Genomic DNA, 19122 nt, shown 5'->3' on the forward strand with positions numbered 1-19122 from the left:
TCCTTGGGGTTCAGGGCTTTGTTATGGAGAATGCTCTGAGGTATGTCAAAATGTTTACTTTTTCCTGCCCCCTCCCCAAAACAATAAGGTTCTCCCCAATACATGTGTTCTGATTTTGAGTTTGAGAACTTGGTGGTGTTTCTCGAGGTAAAAATCCATGCATTTGTGGGGGCTCCCAGGTGTTTTTAAGTCCCAAGCTAGTCCACACTAAACCACCAAAAATTCATCAAAATGGCCCATTAAGAATTTGTACAGTTTATGGCTCCAGCAGCTTATGCTTCAGGGCAGCTGATCTTTGGTGTGATTTTTCTGTATTCCCATTAACTTCAAGTTTTCAGGTGGTGATTTCCTTTGTGTCCTCAATTCCCTGATAGATTTTTTTTTTTAAGTTTTCAATTTTCAGTTTGTTGGGTGTTTTTCTGGTTGTAAAGATGTGAGCGCAGGTCTCCAAGGTCTTTATATGTTAGTTCTAAAATGGAAAATACTGGTATTGTTTTTATCCAACTCTAATAACCAACCACAAAATGTTATAAACACTGAGGTTTCATTTTTAATTGCTTAGAGATGACATCTTCACAGCTAGATTCAACTTCATTATGGAGTCCGTGAAGTCTGAGGGAAACTGGACCCTGGAAAGCCAGAGTCAGATGTGGCTGTGCGGCCTTGAGTGATTGCTTGTGCCCGAGAGAGTACCTTAATTTTTAGGTGATGTGTAGTAGATCAGCCTCTAGCTGTGTCACGATGAAACTGCTAATGCTAAATTACGTAATTTTTTAAACCTTTAATTAAACAAAAAACGATTTTATTTACTTAATTTTAGAGAGAAGGGAAGGGAGAAAGAGGGAAAGAAACATCAATGTGAGAGATACACAGATTGGTTGCCTCTCACACGCCCCCAACCGGGGACCTGGCCCGAAACCCAGGCATGTGCCCTGACTGGGAATCGAACTGGTGACCTTTGGGTTCATAGGTTGGCACTCAGTCCACTGAGCCACACCAGCCAGGGCAAAACTTTAATTTTATTAACTGAGCATTTACTGTGTGTGCCACATGACGTTTGGTCAGCGATGGACCCCATATTCAACAGTGGTCCTATAAGGTTGTAACGAGAGTGAAAAATTTTTGTCGCCTAGTGACATTATAATGCAGTACATAGCTCACTTGTTTATAGTGATACTGGTGTAAACAAAGATACTGCTAGTCATATAAAAGTATAGCACATACAATTATACATAGTATGTGACACTTGATAATGATAAATATGCTGTGTTATGCTGGAGCAGCCTCATACATCTTATGTTTACTATAGCTTTTGATGGCATCATTTTCTCTTGTGCTTGACTTAATCTTGTGTTGTTCTGTTCATCATAGCCCCTAAGGGTATAAAATCCATTGCTTATGTTGCCCTTGAGAAGCCATGTCGAGCAATCAACCTGGAAATGAAGCTGAAAGTGATTGAAGACTACAAAGGTGGAAAATCAGTGATTGTTGTTGCTCGCCAGTCAGGCATGTCCCATTCCACCATAGCTACGATCTTGAGGAACAGGAGCAGAGCGATGGAAGCTGTTAAAGAATCTGCTTCACTGAAGAAGACAAAAGTAAAAAAACTCGAAAAGGGCCCATATCAGTCACGGAGAAACTTCTAATGACCTGGATTGAAGACCAGGCTCAGAAGTGTGTCCCTCTCAGCACCATGATGATCAAGACAAAAGCAAAATGTTTGTTTGCGATGTTGAGAGAAAAGGCTGGACCTGACTACAGTGTTGAATTCACTGCCAGCTCTGGGTGGTTTAAACAATTCAAGAATCACTGTTGCTTACATAACATGAGAGTGAGTCGTGAGTCGGCCAGTGCTGACATAAAGGCAGCTGAAGAATTTTTGGAAACTAGATAAGTTGATTGTGGAAGAAAATTACTTGCCAGAGCAAATATTCAATATGAATGAAATGTCACTATTCTGGAAATGGACACCTGAAAGGACTTTCATCTGTAAGGAGCCCAAGTCAGCACCAGGTTTCAAGGCTATTAGGGACAGGTTAACAGTCTTGCTTGGGGGCAGTGTTGTAGGCTACAAACTAAAACCCTTTATGATCTGGCACAATGAGAATCCCAGGGCTTTCAAGCATATCAATAAGCACACATTGCCAGGGATTATAGAAGCAATAAAAAATTACGGATGACCCAGCTTCTTTTCCAAGATGCTCTCCTGAATTGCTGTGCCAGCAAAATAGAGAAGCGCTATTTGGAGAATGACATAACTTTCAAAAGTTTGCTTATTCATAATGCTCCTGGACATCCTCCTTTTATTGATGATCTTCATCCCAATATCAAAGTGGTGTTTCTACCTCCAAACACTACCTCTTTGATCCAACCAATGGGTCAAGGAGTTTTAGCAGCTTTTAAGACCTCTTACCTGAGGAGGACCTTTGCCCAGGCTATCACTACAATTGAAGAAGACACTGCTGCGATTCTGAAAGGATTACAACATCTCTGACTGCATCAAGAACCTTGCTTGGGCTTGAGATGATGTCACCAAGGAGTGTATGAGTGGCATCTGAAAGAGGACACGCAAGAGGTTTGTCCTAGATTTCAAAGGATTTGCCAAGGATGAGGAGGTTGCAAAATCAGTAGAGCTGTGGTAGAGATGGCAAACAGCTTTAACCTGGGTGTGGATGAGGGCAACATTGAGGAGCTCCCAGACATGGTTCCCGAGGAACTGACTGATGAGGAGTTGTTGGAACTGGAACAGGAACACAGATGAAGAAGAGGCAAGAGAAAAGGAAACTGCAGAAGAAAAATAACTCCCAAGAAAATTCAGTGAAAGGTTTAGTAGATTTTGCAGACCTCAACAAGCTCCTTAAAAGACTTGAAAACATGGACTCCAACACTGAAAGGTTTTCATTAATGGAGAGGAATGTTCATTGTGCATTATCTGCTTAAAAACAAAGCTATGATGAAATAAAGAGATCAAACCACCATGGACATACTTCTGAAAAGAGGGACACCTCCTCAAGAAAATGCTCAGGCAGGTTCTTCAGGAAGCATTCCATAAGAAGGCATTGCTGTCATAGGAGGCGACAGCTCCATGTGTGGTATTGCCCTTGAAGACCTTTCAATGGGACAAGGTGTGGCAGTGGAAGACAAGGATATTGCTGATCCTGGTCTTGTGTAGGCCTAGGTTGATGTGTTTGTGTCTTAATTTTTAACAAAAATGTTTTTTAAATAAATGAAAAATTTTAATAGGAAAAAGCTTATAGAATAAGGATGTAAAGAAAGAAATTTTTTTGTACAGCTGTAGTGTGTGTGTTTTAAGCTAAGTGTTATTACCAAAGAGTGGGAAACTTAAAAATTAAAATTTATAAAAGTAATAAAGTTACACTAAGGGAAGATTTATTCTTAAAGATAGAAAAATATTTTTAAAAAATTTAGTGTAGTCTTAAGTGTACAGTGTGTAAAGTCTACAGTGGTGTCATGTCCCGGACCTTCACATCACTCACCACTCACTCGCCCAGGGCAGCTTCCATTCCTACAAGCTTCACTTATGGTCAGTGCCCCAAAGAGGTGTACCATTTTAAACATTTTATACAGTACTTCCACTACCTTTTCTATGTTTAGATATACAAATGCTTAGCGTGCTGTGAGGTCGCCTGCGGGATTCAGCAGGGCAGCACGCCACGGCAGGCCTGTAGCCTAGGAGCAATAGTCAGTGTACCCTGGTGTGTAACAGGCTAGACCATTTAGGTTTGTGGGTCTCCATGATGTTCACACGAAGAAGAAATCGAGGAAGGACTCATTTTTCAGAAGTCCAAACGCTTTTTCAGTTAGCGGGAACACAAGCCTAAACAAGACTTGCAGGCAGGAGGGACAAAATGGGCACAAGGAGTAGATACCTGCGAGGGAGGGCTGATTAAGACAGCTTACCCACACACCGGAAGTCACAAGTACGCAGAACAGGCAAAGTCTAAATCACTTCTATCCCGAAGGCTCCTGCCCCCGCTCCCGCTCGCCAACTTCGCCTCGGTCTAGGGCTTTTCCAAGGCGCATGCGCAATGGGAGCTTGGCCCGGCTCCCAGAAGCCCCCGCGCTCGGCTGGTACCGTAGAGGCGGCCTGAGTTTAGAGGACCCAGGGTCGGGGTTGAGGGGCCTCTAGACGGCTCTGGTCCCGACCAGAAGTGACGTGTGATGGACCTCCCGCAGTGATCACCAAACGGGAACAGTGCTCGACAGCGTCGTCGCCCGCTTTCACAGCGTTGCTGTGGCTTCGGCGGGGACTACATTTCCCAGGGGTCGTTGCGGCGCGAGGCACGCCCACTTCCGGCGAGCTCGTCCCGAGGGCGCGCGACAGCGACCCCGCCGAGTTGTGAGGAGAGCGCGGGAGGTGCGGCGGGCGTGGCTGACGGCAGGTGGGGAAGGCGGGGACGCGCGTGTGGGTCGGTGCGCGTCCCAGCAGCCGGTGAGGGGCGGGAGGAACCAGCTTGGGGCGTTGACGCGGCTGCGAGCTGGACCCTTGCAGAGGCGACCACCCTTCCCAGACCCAGCCGCGCAGAGGCCCGCCTGGGCCAAACCTTAGCGTCCGGGGCACAGCCCGGACGGGGCGGCCGTAGCGCCCAGGGGCGCCCCCGCGGCGGCGCCGGGACTGAGTGCTGAGGTAAGAGTGACAAGTGGCTGCGGGAGATGCTGTTCCTGGGGCCCAGGTGGTGGTGGTGGACGTCCGCGGAGCTGAACTCAGGCAGGGGTGTGGACTTGCCCGGCGTCCCCGACCGGGACACACCCGTCCCCGCCTTCGCGGGCCTCGCCCAGGACCGGGGGGAGAGCGCCCCTTCAGGGAGGACGTCAGTTGTGACGTGTCAGAGTCCTGTCCCGTAGGTCACTGTGGGGTAGGGACTCGGAGGAGGCGAGGTCCCCGCTTCATCCGGCAGCGCTGAGGGAGCCCAGCCTTAGGGCTCAGTCACCTTCTAGGGAGCGGACGAAAATATTCCCACTCCTCCCTCTCGGTTGCCTCTCTCTGGCCCCACCGGGCCCCAGTGAGTCCAGAGGGGGGAGAGGACGTTCTGCTCGCGCCGCCGGCTGGCTCGGCTGGTTGGACCGTCCTCCTGTCCAACAGAAGGTTGCGGGTTCCATCCCTGACCGGGGCCATATGTGAGGCAGCCCGTCCCTGATTTTCTCCGCCCTGCCCCCCCCCCCCCGGTCTTCCTCTCTAAAACCAGTAAACAAAGAAAAGCGCTGCCCACAGCCACGTTCTGTTTCTTTCACTGCGTGCGCGATGGTTGCTAGTGGTTACCGCGTGCTTGCTGTGAGTCAGACAGTTCTGAGATTTTTAGGGGTGTTGACACCAAGCCTCAGAACACTGTGACGTGGAACCGACCTCTTGTCCTCACAGAGGAGGACACTGACGCACAGAGCGTAAGTGACCGCCAGGAAGAGGCCGGATTCACATCCAGGACACGCTGGCTCCACTCCGCTCCACGGGGGCCCAGGGTAGGTTTTCTTAACCGCTTTTGACTATCGAAGAAACCAACTCTGAGAGGATTAAAGAACTTAAGAAGTTCAGATCCAGCCACTTTTGACCATGGAAGAAACTGAGAGGATTAAATAACTTCAGAAGTTCACATCTGAAAATTCAACCTCCACTGAGTGAGAAACAGTGACTTGTTGTTCCACTTTATATTTTAATCCTCACTTGAGGATATGTTTGTTAATTTCTTAGAGAGGAACATTGATGTGAGGGAAAAACATCGATCAGTTGTCTCCCATATATGCCCCAACCAGGGATTGAACCCAAAACCTAGGTTATGTGCCCTGACTGGGAATCCAACTTGCAACCTTGTGTATAGGACAACGCGCCAACCAACTGAACCACCCAACCAGGGCTTTCCACTTACACAACCCACAGCCTTTTGGTGCACAGGATGATGCCAACCAACTGAACAACCCAGCCAGGGCATTCCACTTATTTATGCACTCATTGGTTGATTCTTATATGTGTCCTGACCAGGAATTGAACCCACAACCTTGGCATATTGGGATGTCATTCTAATCGACTGAGCTACCAGGTCAGGGCCACTTTTTTTTTCCTTACATTTTCTGAACCAGTTTCTTTTATGTAAAATGGAGAGGATACTATTATATACCTCATTGGACTGTTAGGATTAAGTAAGCCCATACCTGTAAAAATGTGTAGTCCCTGCCACATAGTAACTGTTCAATAAATGTCCACTCTGATTATCAGGTTCCCCAAAAGTCCATTATCATTATTATTATTATTTGTATGATGGCTCTAATTGTGTTTAGTTATTTTTAACTTTATTTGAAACAACTTTGTTTGATTGTATTGTGACAGCTGACATAGCAGGGTGCAATAAAAAAAAGAACTTATCAAAATTAGTGAATTTTTGTGCAGCCATTTTAATATTGAAGATGGAAGAAGATACATAACATTTTTGGTATATTATACTTTATTATTTCAAGAAAGGTAAGCCCTGGCTGGTGTGGCTCAGTGGATTGAGTGCTACAAACTGAAAGGTTGCCAGTTCAATTCCCAGACAGGCAGCTGATCCATGTTTCTCTCACACATTATTGCCTCTTACTCTCTGTCTCCCTGCCTTCCCCTTGCTCTAAAAATAAATAAAATCTTAAAAAAAAAGAAAAGGAAAACAACTGAAATGCAAAAAGATTTGTGCAGTGTATGGAGAAGGTGCTGCCATTGATCAAATGTGTCAAAAGTGGTTTGTGAAGTTTCTTGGTACTGTTGATATTTTGGCCAAATAATTCTTTGCTGTGGGCTTGTCTTATGCATTGGAAGATATTTAGCAGCACCCCTGGCCTCTACCTGCTAGAAGCTAATAGCGGGAGATAGCCTGCATACTTGATATATTGAAATCAATAAAGTTATTGGTATAAATGAAAAATGTATCTTATTTTACAGAAAAAAACATAACAGTCTTTTTGGCCAATCCAATATTTTCATTATAATCATGCTTTCAGGAAGCGGTGGAATTTAGAGGAAAGAAACCACAGTTGAGTAGAACTTTTCCTGATAGAGGAAACTTGGTTTAGAGGGAACATGGGGCTTTCTTCTTTTAGAGAGGAAGGGAGACAGAGAGTAACATCAGTATGAGAGCAAAACATCAATCGGTTGCCTATGGTACACGCTCTGTTGGGGGCTCGAACCCACAAGCTAGGTATGTGCCGTAACTGGGAATTGAACCTGCAGTCTTTTGGTGTATGGGACGACCCTCCAACCAACTGAGCCACCTGACGAAGGTAGAACTTTTTAAAAGTTACTGTTTGTTACAAAGCAAAATGAGTACCTGGGTCTGCTGACAGTTTTTTGATGCAGTGATCTGCAAGCCACATAGACTCTTTCTGGGGAAGAGGGTTTTTTCTTAAGTCTCAGTTGCACAGCTGGCCTATTTTGTGTTGTATTCTTGTGTGTGCTTGAGCAAATAGCTTTGATAGTCAGGCAGACCTAGGTTGGTGACTTGGGCTCCATTATTTACAAGCTATATAACTTGTGCAGAAGACTTTACTTCCCAGAGCTTTCATATGTGAAATGGTGATAGTATTTCTTATTGTTATTGAAGACTGTGAAGGTTAAGTCAGAGAATATATGCATCCCACCTGATGCATCTCTGTTATTAACCAATGCTGGCTTCAGGAGGAGAGGTCGTGCTCAGCCTGAAAACCCAGAGCAGAGCACAGAACCCCAGCTGTAAATTACAGGTCTCCCAGCATGTGCCTGGACTGAAGGGAGGTTGGGTGTGAGTGAGAGTAGAAACTGAGGGAGCTGAAGGGAAATTTCTAGGCTGTGATTCTTAGAGCTGCTCCATCTCTCACTACTCCTTTCTCCTTCCCCAGCTCTGCCCTCTCAGGGTAAAGCCCTTCAAATGAGGAGCCAGGAAGAGGAGGGGGTGATGGGAATTGAACTACTTAAAGCCATGTCCCCGGTGAGTTAGTATACCCTCTTTCCTCCTTATAATACAGTTTTGCTTTTCAGTGTTTGGTAATGTCTCCTTCTGAATATTGTCTGCCTAATAGTTCTACCCTGGGGCCTTCCTTTCTGATGAGTTATGCGGTCACAGGGACAACTCATACAGCCCAGTGTCATCTCAGAGCTTCCTCTTCTTCCTATTTGGTGTTTATTCTGCATTCAAAAAATGACCCACCTGAGTCCTTCTCTTGCACTCATTCTTTTTGTAAGCATCTGACTACATAGAAATATAAACCTTTGAGGAAATTTGAGAGCCACGATCTGCCTAGTTCCTGGTTCTCAGAGAGCTTGCCATCTGTTGGAGAAGTGCAAAGGCAGCAGCTATTTATTTATACAGTGTGATGAGCACTGCACTGGAGAGTAGACTTCCTGTGGAGAAGTGGAGAAAGGTCATTAATAGCCCATATAAGCACCTTTGGGTGCATAAGAAAAAGGTGTTCCTCTGGACTGGTGAAGCTCTGTGGCAGGCCACAATCAGGCAAGAGGAAATCTACTTTATTTTAGCTCCATTTTGCCTCCTTGGGGAGGGGTTGGGAGGACTTGAATCACAGAGGACATGATTCCTGAGTTGCTTCTTGAAGGAAGTGGAGGAAATCAAAGATAACTTACATCCTGGCCAGTGTGGCTCAGTTGGTTGGAGCATTGTTCTGTAACCAAAAGGTTGTGGGTTCGGTCCCCAGTCTGGGCACTTAGAGGATGACATCAACCGGTGCTTCTCTCTCACATCAGTGTTTCTCTCTCTCCCTTACTCTCTCTAAAAGCAATGAAAAAAAAAGTCCTCTGTTGAGAAAAACAAAAAAAAAGATAACATATAACAGTAAAAATTGCTTTTATTTTATATCAAAGATAGAACAAGCAACTTACAGCAAAGTCAAACACCCTTCATTACCAGATATAATGCCAAACACATGTTCTACCAAGGGAACTTATTTCTTAGAGCATTTAAACATTTTAAACAAAAGCATTATTGTTGTCAGAGGAAAACATTTCAAGAGTGGCAAAGTATGGCATATTGGTTAGTAACATGAACTCTGGAACCAGACAACATGGGTGCAAATTCTGGATCCACAATATACTACATATACCACTTTAATTTCAGTTTCCTCAGTCATAAAATGGAAATAATAATAGTAGAACTAATTTATAGGGTTGTTGTGAGGATTAATGAGTTAATATATTGTAAGTGTGTAGAGAAGTGTCTGGTACATAATAAGTACTATATAAGCATTAGCTGTGTAGCTACTGTTTGCCTCTATGCCCATGATGTGTTTTTTTATACACACATATATATATACATATAAACACATATATATGAAAGCTGAAGAATTGCAATATGATGTTTGATGCACAAGAAGCACTGAACATGAGGAGGCTTTTATTTCCAATGAGATATTAATTTTAAAAATAATCATTGACACTGAATTAGGGCGAGTCCTGGTTCTAGGTAGCATGGACTGAGCACACTCCACCCTTTCTTTCCCACTGAATGCTACTGTAGAACCAGGAAAGCATGTCTGGAGCAGCAATGTGGGATCTCAAAAAAGTAAACAGCAGATTAGGAGAAAAGCAGCAAACGTGGTATGTGTACCCATTTTTCCCTCTCCCTGTGTCTCCTAGCTTGAAAGCCAGAAGTGGGTATTGGCATGGATAGAAAGAACTACAGGAGAAACCTTTAGGTTCAGGCTCAGGAAACAGAAAACGGATCTAATGCTCAGAGTGAGGAGGGGCAGAAATCTTCCTTTTAAAAAAACGTACTCTGCTTTCTTGTGCCCTGACAGTGGCAGTGGGGGTCTGTAGGAGTGTAAACCTCTGAAGGAGACGTTTTCTCTGATTGGCGAAGTTGTGTTCCCTCATTGCTTTTTTTCTGCTTCTGCCTTCTCCCTGCTTGGCCCCAAGGGGTGGGTACAGTCATGGTGATTGCACTGTAGGATGGAATATAAAAGCTCGTAACCTGGTCAGAAGACTAAAACGGGGAGCCCCTGGGAAATGGAGAATACTGGAGAGATTACAGAGAGGGAGGAGCTTTAGAAATCAACCACAAAAAGTTGTGCTTACTCTCAGCTGCTCATGTATGTATGTATCTGACCCTAAAACTAAGAGGTAGACCACTGCCCATGAGTGGTACACAAGGACAGAGGTTAATATCACTGCAACAGCTCTGAAAATGGAACTGCTGCTGAAACACAGCCTACAGAAGGCTAGTTAAAATAGGAACACAATATCAACATTCTCCATAGAATTTAAACAAGAAAGTCTCACAACGTAATATCCAAATGTGGAGGTTACAATCCAGAATTACTCAGCCATTAAAAAACTAGGAAAATTTCAATTCACAAGGGAAAAGACAATTACCAGTAACCTAACACTGATGTGATATGGATGTTGGAATTTCTTATTAAGACTTTAAAGCAGCTATTACAAAAATTCTTCAAGTAAGGGTGAAGACTCTTGAAATAAATGGTAAGATAGTCTCAGGCAGAAATAGAGAATATCAACAATAAATAAAAAATAGAATAACCAAAATAAACTCACTGGATGGGCTTAGTGGTACAGTGGTGATGAAAGATGAGTTAGTTAACTTGAAGAGAAATAAAAACTATCTAATCTGAATAACAGAAAAAAGATTGAACAGAGCCTCAGGGCTATCTATGAAAATGCCAAAATTTGTATCATTGAGTCCCCTAAAAAAAAGAGGAAAGAGTGGAGTGCAGAAAAAATATTTGAAGAAATAATGACTGAAAAATTCCCAAATTTAATGAAAGGCATAAATAGTGGATCCATGAAGCTCAGCAAACTCCAGTGGGATAAAGGAAACTAAAGACAAGGAAACTAATCTAATGCTTAATATATAGGGCATATGCTTTAAAAGTACTCCAAGAAAAGAATTGTCAACCCAGAATTCTATGTTCAGTAAAATACCCTTCAAGAATAAAGGTGAGCCCTGACTGGTGTCACTCAGTGGGTTGAGCACTGGTGTGTGAACCGAAAGGTCACTGGTTTGATTCCCAGTCAGGACACATGCCTGGGTTGTGGGCCAGGTCCCTGGTTGGGGGCGTGTAAGAAGCAACCAATCAATGTTTCTCTCAGACATCAGTTTCTCTTTCTCCCTCCCTTCCCCACTCTCCAAACATAAAATAAATAAAAAATCTTTTTAAAAAAAGGTGAAATATGTCCCTGTTTAAAGGAAAACTAAGAAAATTCATTGACAGATTTCTAAAAGAATTGCTAAATGAAGTTCTTTATATAGATATTATACCAAAAGGGAACTTGGAACATCAAGAATGAAGGAAGTGCAACAGAAATGGTAAATGCAAGGTGGGGCAAAAGTAAGTTTATAGTCATTTGTATGGAGAGTACAATAATTAATAAAACAAGACTAAACTGGGCTTTGCACACTCACAACTGTAAATCTACTTTTGCCTGTTTCTTTGAGTTACTTAAAATATATTCAGGAGTTGAAAAAAAGCTAATAGTTTAAATTTACTGAACAGAACAGGATTTGGAACATAGGTGGTCTTGCTTCAGATAGGGCCTGCAACCTGTGCATGTGCCCTGACTGGGAATCAAACCAATGACCCTTTGGTTTGCAGGTTCGTTCTCAACCCACTGAGCCACACCAGCCAGCGCTGGAGCCTGTTACTTTAATTCTCACAGTGCTGCTATGAAGTAAGTACTGAAATTATTCCCATTTTCCAAGTAGATAAACCAAGGCACGGGGAGTTAATTAACTTAGCCAAGATTACCCAGTTAGTATCAGAGTCTGAGTTTGTTAAAATAATTTGACCTTTCATTCTTATATGTTGACATAAGTGAAACAACAAAATAAGGAATGGAAAATTTGCCAGCTACCATGGAGTATGAATGGATGACTGGCATTGCTTGCTAGCTGGCTCGGAAATTCAGCCCATGTAAGAAAACACATTCCTTGACATGCTTACCTCATATGAGCTCCTGATACTTCTTGGCAGATCATCAAAAAACATCTTAGCAAATGTTCTCTTCTAATTCAGATGTAGTTATTTCAAAATAAAAAGATTGTTGCTAGGCATTTATTCATTTTAATTTTTTGTAAACCTCTTAACACCTGAAGAACACTAAGATTTCTTAGACTATGTTGTGTAGATTGAAATTATGTTCATCAGGTCAGCATCCTTTCTTCAGATGTTCCCTTGTAGTCCCAGAGCCCTTTAATTTCTCCACGTAGAAAACTGATGGAGCTGCTAACAGATAAAATAATTTAATACTTGATGATATTGTTTTGAATGCAGTCAACTTTTTAAAAAATAAATGCTCATATATTTCATAGGATTGTAAATGCTCCAAGAGCAGAGAGTGTCTCTCAAATTTTTATTTTTCTTTAGTCAGAAAAGTTGTCTAGTAACTGACTACCACACCTGGATCAGTTAGACTCCCCCAGTACAATTACACACATGGTTTTTCCACCCAAAGTGTGAACAGCATAATCCTTTACCCTAGCTGAGCAGGGACATGAACATGGACTGAGCAAGGTTATATTTGTGTCATTTCAGGATTTAGTGACTTTCACAGATGTAGCCATAGCCTTCTCCCAAGATGAGTGGGAATGGCTCAGTCTTGCTCAAAAGACCTTGTACAAGAAGGTGATGTTGGAGAACTACAAGAACCTGGTTTCAGTGGGTAAGAGTATCTGCCTCCTTCACCACCCCCATAGGAATGTTTCCACCTCAGTCATCTCGCATGCCTTTACCAGCATTTTCCTACAATGTCATCCCTCTTTTCTCAGTCCCATTTGGATTGGGTTATAGTTCTGGAACAGCCACAGCATGGCCAATTTTCTTATCTAATACGCAGGTCTTTGCCTGTCTAAACCAGCTATGATCTCCTTACTGGAACAAGGTAAAGAGCCCTGGGTGACGAATGGAGAGATGACAGGAGACCTGTGCCCAGGTAAGTATAGGGTTACTAGAGCTGGAAAACTAGTCTCAAAATGTTTTTCTCAAGTGCTGGCCTGGTAGCTCAGTCGGTTGGAGAGTCATCCTGATATGCCAAGGTTGCAGGTTTGATTTTTGGTCAAGGCACATACAGGTAACCAATGAATGCTTCAATAAGTGGAACAACAAATCAGTCTCTCTCTCTCTCTCTCTCTCTCTCTCTCTCTCTCTCTCTCTCTCTCTCTCTCTCTCAAGTCAATACAAAAATAATAATAATAAATTTAAAATGTTTCTTCTAAGACTTGTTAGAAAACACCTCTCAAAATCCCTCCCAAATCAAAACATCTTGTTCTAACTCCATCTTTCAAAATGGTTCTTCTGTTCTTCACTGGTGTGTTGTACCACCTGTACCTTTACTGATTTCCTACAAATTCCACAGTCTGTTTCTGAACTCTGTTGTGTTCCACTTATGCTGACCTGGTTTTGCTCAAGAACCATATTGTTATAGTCATTCTGACTATTAATATTTCTGAATTCTTTAGACAAATTTGTGTTTAGTTTTTTAAACTTTATTAAAACTTTTCTTCCCTGGCTGGGTGGCACAGTTGATTGGGGCGTTATCCTGTACACCAAAAAAAAAAAAAAAAAAAAAAAAAAAAATTGCAGGTTCTATCCCTGGTCAGGGCACGTACCTAGAAGTTGTGGGTTCAATCTCTGGTTGGGGCAACATCTCGCATTGATGTTTCTCTCTCTTTCTCTCCCTTTCTCTCTCTCAAATCAATAAGACGTGATCTTGGGTGAGGATTTAAAACAAAACAAAAGGAAACTTAGATTAAATGGATGATATTTTAGGAGATTATAAATTACGACAACTGATACCAGATGAGAGAGATAATTTCAACAGACCAGTTACAACTGAAGAAGTGTAGAAAGTTATCTAAGAACTGCCTCCCCAAGAAAAGCAACTACTCCAAATAGTTACACAAATAAATACTATAAAACCTTTAAGAAAAAGTATTATCAACATTGGTTAAAATGTTTTGTGACAGAGAATAAAAAGAACTTTGGAAAAAAATGTGTTTATAAAGACAGCATAACATTTGATGTCAAAACCTTACCAAAATAGCACCCAAAAAGAAAATTACAGAAAAAACTCAATTATGAATATTGGTATAAAATCTTAAGTTAAAAGTCATGTTGAAACAATATACCATCTATAAGGAGGCTTTATTCCAGAAATGTAAAATTAGATTGCATTGCCTAATTTCATCTAAGAACTGTCGAAAACATTAAACCTCTGTGAGCTTCCGTAACTGTTTGATTAACCTGTTTTCCTTTGGGAAGTTTCCATTCTTCTAGCATTAAATAAATGAAGCATTTGCTTTTTTAATTTCTTTCAGACTTGGAGTATGTGTGGATGATCAAGGAATTATCTCCAATCCAGGATATTTATGAAGAAAAATTATCCCAGGTAATGATAATGGAAAGACTTACAGGCTGTGATTACCTTGAATGTTCCACATTAGGGGAAAACAGGAAGGGTAAAGACCTGTTTGAGAGGGAGCTGGTAAGTCAGCAGCCACATTTTAGGCAAGAGACAGTCAGTAATATAGATCCCGTTATCGAGAAAAATGACCACTCTAACAAATCTGGGACAGTTTTTCATTTGAAAACATTATCTTATATAAAACACATATTCCCCACTGAAGAGGGAGTATACAATTTTGATACAGATAAGGAAAGCTTAACACATTCATTTGTCAGAAAACACAAGCAAGTCTATGGAGAAAAGAAACTTTTGAAATGTAAAGACTGTGAGAAAACTTTCAGCAAAATCTCAACCCTTACTCTTCATCAAAGAGTTCATACTGGAGAGAAACCCTATGAATGTATTGAGTGTGGAAAAGCCTTCAGCCAGGGTGCCCACCTTGCTCAGCATCAGAGAATACACACGGGAGAAAAACCCTATGAATGTAGTGAATGTGGGAAGGCCTTCAGCCAGAACGCTCATCTTATCCAACATCAGAGAGTTCACACTGGAGAGAAGCCGTATCAGTGTCAGCAGTGCACTAAAGCCTTCAGCCAGCTTGCGCACCTCGCTCAACATCAGAGGGTCCACACTGGAGAGAAACCTTATGAATGTGTTGAATGTGGGAAGGCCTTTAGTGATTGTTCGTCCCTGGCTCACCACCGAAGAATTCACACTGGAAAAAGACCCTATGAGTGTGTGGACTGTGGGAAAGCATTCCGGCAGAATGCTTCTCTCATACGTCATCGGAGATATTTTCACACTGGGGAGAAACCCTTTGACTGCATCGCTTGTGGGAAGGCCTTCACAGATCACATAGGACTTATTCAGCATAAGAGGATTCACACTGGAGAGAGACCCTATAAATGCCGTGTGTGTGGGAAGGCTTTTAGCCACGGCTCATCCCTGACCGTCCATCAGAGAATTCACACAGGGGAGAAGCCTTACGAATGTGCACTCTGTGGGAAAGCCTTCAGCCACCGTGGCTCTCTTACTCTGCATCAGAGAGTTCACACTGGAGAGAAACCCTATGAATGTAAGGACTGCGGGAAAGCCTTTCGGCAGAGCACACACCTCGCTCATCATCAGAGAGTTCACACTGGGGAGAAACCTTATGAATGTAAGGAGTGCAGCAAAACCTTCAGCCAGAATGCACACCTTGCTCAGCATCAGAAAATACACACTGGAGAGAAACCTTATGAATGTAAGGAATGCGGTAAGGCCTTCAGTCAAATCGCTCACCTTGTTCAACACCAGCGGGTTCATACTGGCGAGAAGCCTTATGAGTGTATTGAGTGTGGGAAGGCCTTTGGTGATGGCTCCTATCTTGTTCAACATCAGAGACTCCACACTGGAAAAAGACCATATGAATGCCTTGAGTGTGGGAAGGCATTCAGACAGAGGGCGTCCCTGATTTGTCACCAAAGATGTCATACAGGAGAGAAACCTTATGAATGTAATGTATGTGGGAAAGCCTTTAGCCATCGTAAATCCCTTACTCTGCATCAAAGAATTCATACAGGAGAGAAACCTTATGAGTGTCAGGAATGCAGCAAAGCCTTCAGCCAGATTGCCCATCTTACTCTGCATCGGAGAATCCACACTGGAGAAAGGCCTTATGAATGTAAAGCATGTGGAAAAGCCTTCAGGCAGAGTGTACATCTCGCTCATCATCAGCGAGTTCACACTGGAGAGTCATCCTCATCCTTGAGTCTTCCCTCCTCCTCACCCCCATACCACCAAGTCCTCTAGATTCAATCTCCCAAATACCTCTCAAATCCATCCACTTTTTCCCAATCTATGTCCATCATCCTAGTCCAAGATTTTCACAATAGCATTATTGCCATTTCCCTCTTGCTACCGTCAAGTGCTTAATTTTAACACTGTAGCCAGCTTAAAAACCTCTTTAAAACAAAAATCTGTATTCCTGTTACTTTTCCATTCAAAACACGTTTTGAAGAATATGTTAAGTAATCCATTTACTCCTTGGCCTATAATTAGTGCCATTAAGGTAAAAAGGTTGCCTGACCATCATGTTCAGCTACAAGTAAAATAAACCTGTAGTCAGGATTAAGAAACCGCATATTTTAGAGCAGACAGGACTCTTGACTCTGCCTGCAGGTGTGAAAGATTAATACATTCTGAATTGAAAGATTCTGTCATACACAGCGTACTATGGTGGCTTACCATTCCCTCTATATGAAAAACTATGAGGACACAGAGCATTATCATTGAGGAACTCTTCAAAATAGGCCAGTTGGGACAAAAGCATTGGGTAGAATGTGAGACTAGTCAGGGGACAGTATTAAAAACAAATAAGCTAGAAAACAAATAGAGTCATAGCCATGAAATAAACTGAAAAAGGTAGTTCAACACTGACCTGTAGAAATGCACCACAGATAATTTTGGGGATATTTACATTGTTCTAGAGCGTAAAATAAATATAAAGGTTCCCATCTTGTATGAAACTTAAGATGGACACCAAAACAAAAAACATATAGTGCAATTAGCTTATAAATGTATATGTTCAAATGTAGTTAAACATATTTTTAAAGCTAGACATGTCTTTGTAGAAAGGCTTAGTCTGGCAAAGATATCTCTCCCCACATTAAATATGTAAATTTATTGATGTTCCCATAAAAATGCCAATATATTTTTAAGTTGACAAGCCAATTCTGACTTTCTATAGAATTGTGATATAGCAAGGAGTGTAGTGGTACGTTGGTGATGTATTGTATTACTTATTCAGTTAATGTTAATTGAGCACTTACTAATGTGCCAGGCACTGTTTTAAGTGCTGAGGAACAGCAGGGTGGAAAATTTACTAAGAATCAAATGGGAGAAAACACAAAAAACTGTAATACACATGATGTGATATGTACCATCATGAGAAACGATCTAAAGAAGGATCTAGGAAGTTCTGGGAGGAATTCCTTACTACCTCCCAGAACATGTGGGTATTAGAGGCAGGGGAGAGGGAAGAATGAAAGGTAACTATTGGACACAAAGGGCATGATGAGAATAGTTACAATAGTACCAAGGCAGATAGACAGGACAGTTTGAGTGTAGCAGGAAGAGAAAATTAATGGTTTAACAAGGGTCATGAGAGTTCTAGTCACTCTTTAGTAATAGTGATTTAGAGGCTGGTGAAGGGTTTTGTTTTGTTGTCTTTTTATTACAGCCTCACTGAGATACATAATTCACATACTGTACATTTCACCTATTTGAAGTCTACGATTCAGACTTAAGTTCAGAGTTGTGCAACTATCACCACAGTTAATTTTCAAATATTTTCATCACCCACGAAGAAATCCCATATCCTTCAGTAGTTCCCCCCACCCCTGGAGTTTTCTCTCCTGGAGCACCAGAGCTCTTGGGTCCCACTGTGACTACTGCTTATGGCAGTGTAGCGGGCCATAGGAGGAGAGCTCTTACCTGGAAAACATGGCTGCTAAAAAGTGAAGCTTTGGGGCTCCCTCTACTTCGGCATGGAAGCTAGAAGGGAGGGCTCATCCAGAGTTGTGTGAAGGTTTTAGACTCCTTACATATGATAAAAAGAATTCTTCATTGTAGTGGGAGAACCGGAGTGATCAGATGGCAGTGGGACACTTAGCTCTCTGGAGAGACAGAGATCTCCCTGATACACTAATGAAGCTCTGGAAGGTTAAAGATGGAAATGTAAGATATTAAGGTATAGGACAAACTTAGAATATTTTTATAATCTTGGCTTGAAGCGGACCTTAAGCACTGCACATAACCCAGGAGCTGGTTTTTATGTGGAAAACATCAAAGTTAATAGACAAACGAGAGGCTGAAAGAAATTGTTTACAACAAATAAGGGCTAATCCTGATATTCAAAGCACTATTGCACATCAGTAATAGTAACATCTGCAACTCAGTAGAAAAATGGACAAAGCTAACAGCCAGTTCAAACAAGTTGAAATAAAAAAAGGTAATGAAAATTACTCAATATCCCTAGTAATAAGAAAAATACAAAATAAAAGTGATGATATATCTACTTTTTCCCAATAGATTGATTTTAAACCACAGCAAAGTGATAATACTCAGTTTTGGTGAATGTGTGAAAAGACAATGCCATTGTCAGTTATATAAGTTGCTATATATATATATATGTGTATATATATATATACACACATATATATATATATATATTCACACTATTTGAATCAATATTCCTCAGAAACCAAAGTGTACAAAGGTAGGTAAATATATAATGGCAAAAAAAAAAAAATCAAGTGGTAAACTATTAGGGTAATGGATAATTATCGTGTATTCAGTAGAATTATGCAGTTTAAAAAAGAAATTTAAATGTATATATAGGCATAGAAAGATAACTGCTGTCCTAAATGAGAAAATTTTTCAAGACTGTATCTAGTATAAATTCATAATTGTGGTGTCAAAAATAAAACATAAATTATGTACTTTCTGTTTTTCTCTCACTGGTTCTCCTTGCCTCCTTTTGACTACATCTCTTACCTTTGAGTAACTAGCCATCCCTGCCTGTGGTTCTGAGGAACCTGGCTGACCAGATTCTCTGCAGTTTGAAATGCAGGTGGATCTGTGTTGTCCAGTGACAACACCCTAACAGGGACCGTGATGCTGGTATTCTTGTGGCTGTGAGCTGTGGGGCCATCCTAGGTACGGTGCTTTCCAAGGCTATAATCTCTCACAAA

The 19122-nt window shown here is 41.8% G+C and overlaps 1 protein-coding gene across 1 annotated transcript; it reads left to right on the forward strand.

Moving 5' to 3' along the window:
- The first annotated feature begins 7865 nt into the window (after positions 1–7865).
- LOC149995597 (uncharacterized) lies at positions 7866–18551 on the forward strand. Its single transcript, XM_090261294.1, has 4 exons — positions 7866–7946; positions 12520–12646; positions 12821–12916; positions 14301–18551. The coding sequence occupies exons 1-4, from the start codon at positions 7887–7889 to the stop codon at positions 16178–16180; spliced, it is 2163 nt and encodes a 720-aa protein (XP_090117420.1). The 5' UTR covers positions 7866–7886; the 3' UTR covers positions 16181–18551.
- The last annotated feature ends 571 nt before the right edge of the window (positions 18552–19122 follow it).

The sequence above is a fragment of the Furipterus horrens genome, unplaced genomic scaffold (genome assembly GCF_987537825.1).
Source record: "Furipterus horrens unplaced genomic scaffold, mFurHor1.1.pri manual_scaffold_13, whole genome shotgun sequence".
NCBI classification, from domain to species: domain Eukaryota; kingdom Metazoa; phylum Chordata; class Mammalia; order Chiroptera; family Furipteridae; genus Furipterus; species Furipterus horrens.

Coding starts and splice junctions, on each gene's coding strand:
- LOC149995597 (XM_090261294.1), top strand. CDS start 7,887: ATGAGGAGCCAGGAAGAGGAGGGGGTGATGGGAATTGAACTACTTAAA. Junction 12,647..12,820: donor CAAGAACCTGGTTTCAGTGG/GTAAGAGTATCT, acceptor TCTAATACGCAG/GTCTTTGCCTGTCTAAACCA. Junction 12,917..14,300: donor GACAGGAGACCTGTGCCCAG/GTAAGTATAGGG, acceptor AATTTCTTTCAG/ACTTGGAGTATGTGTGGATG.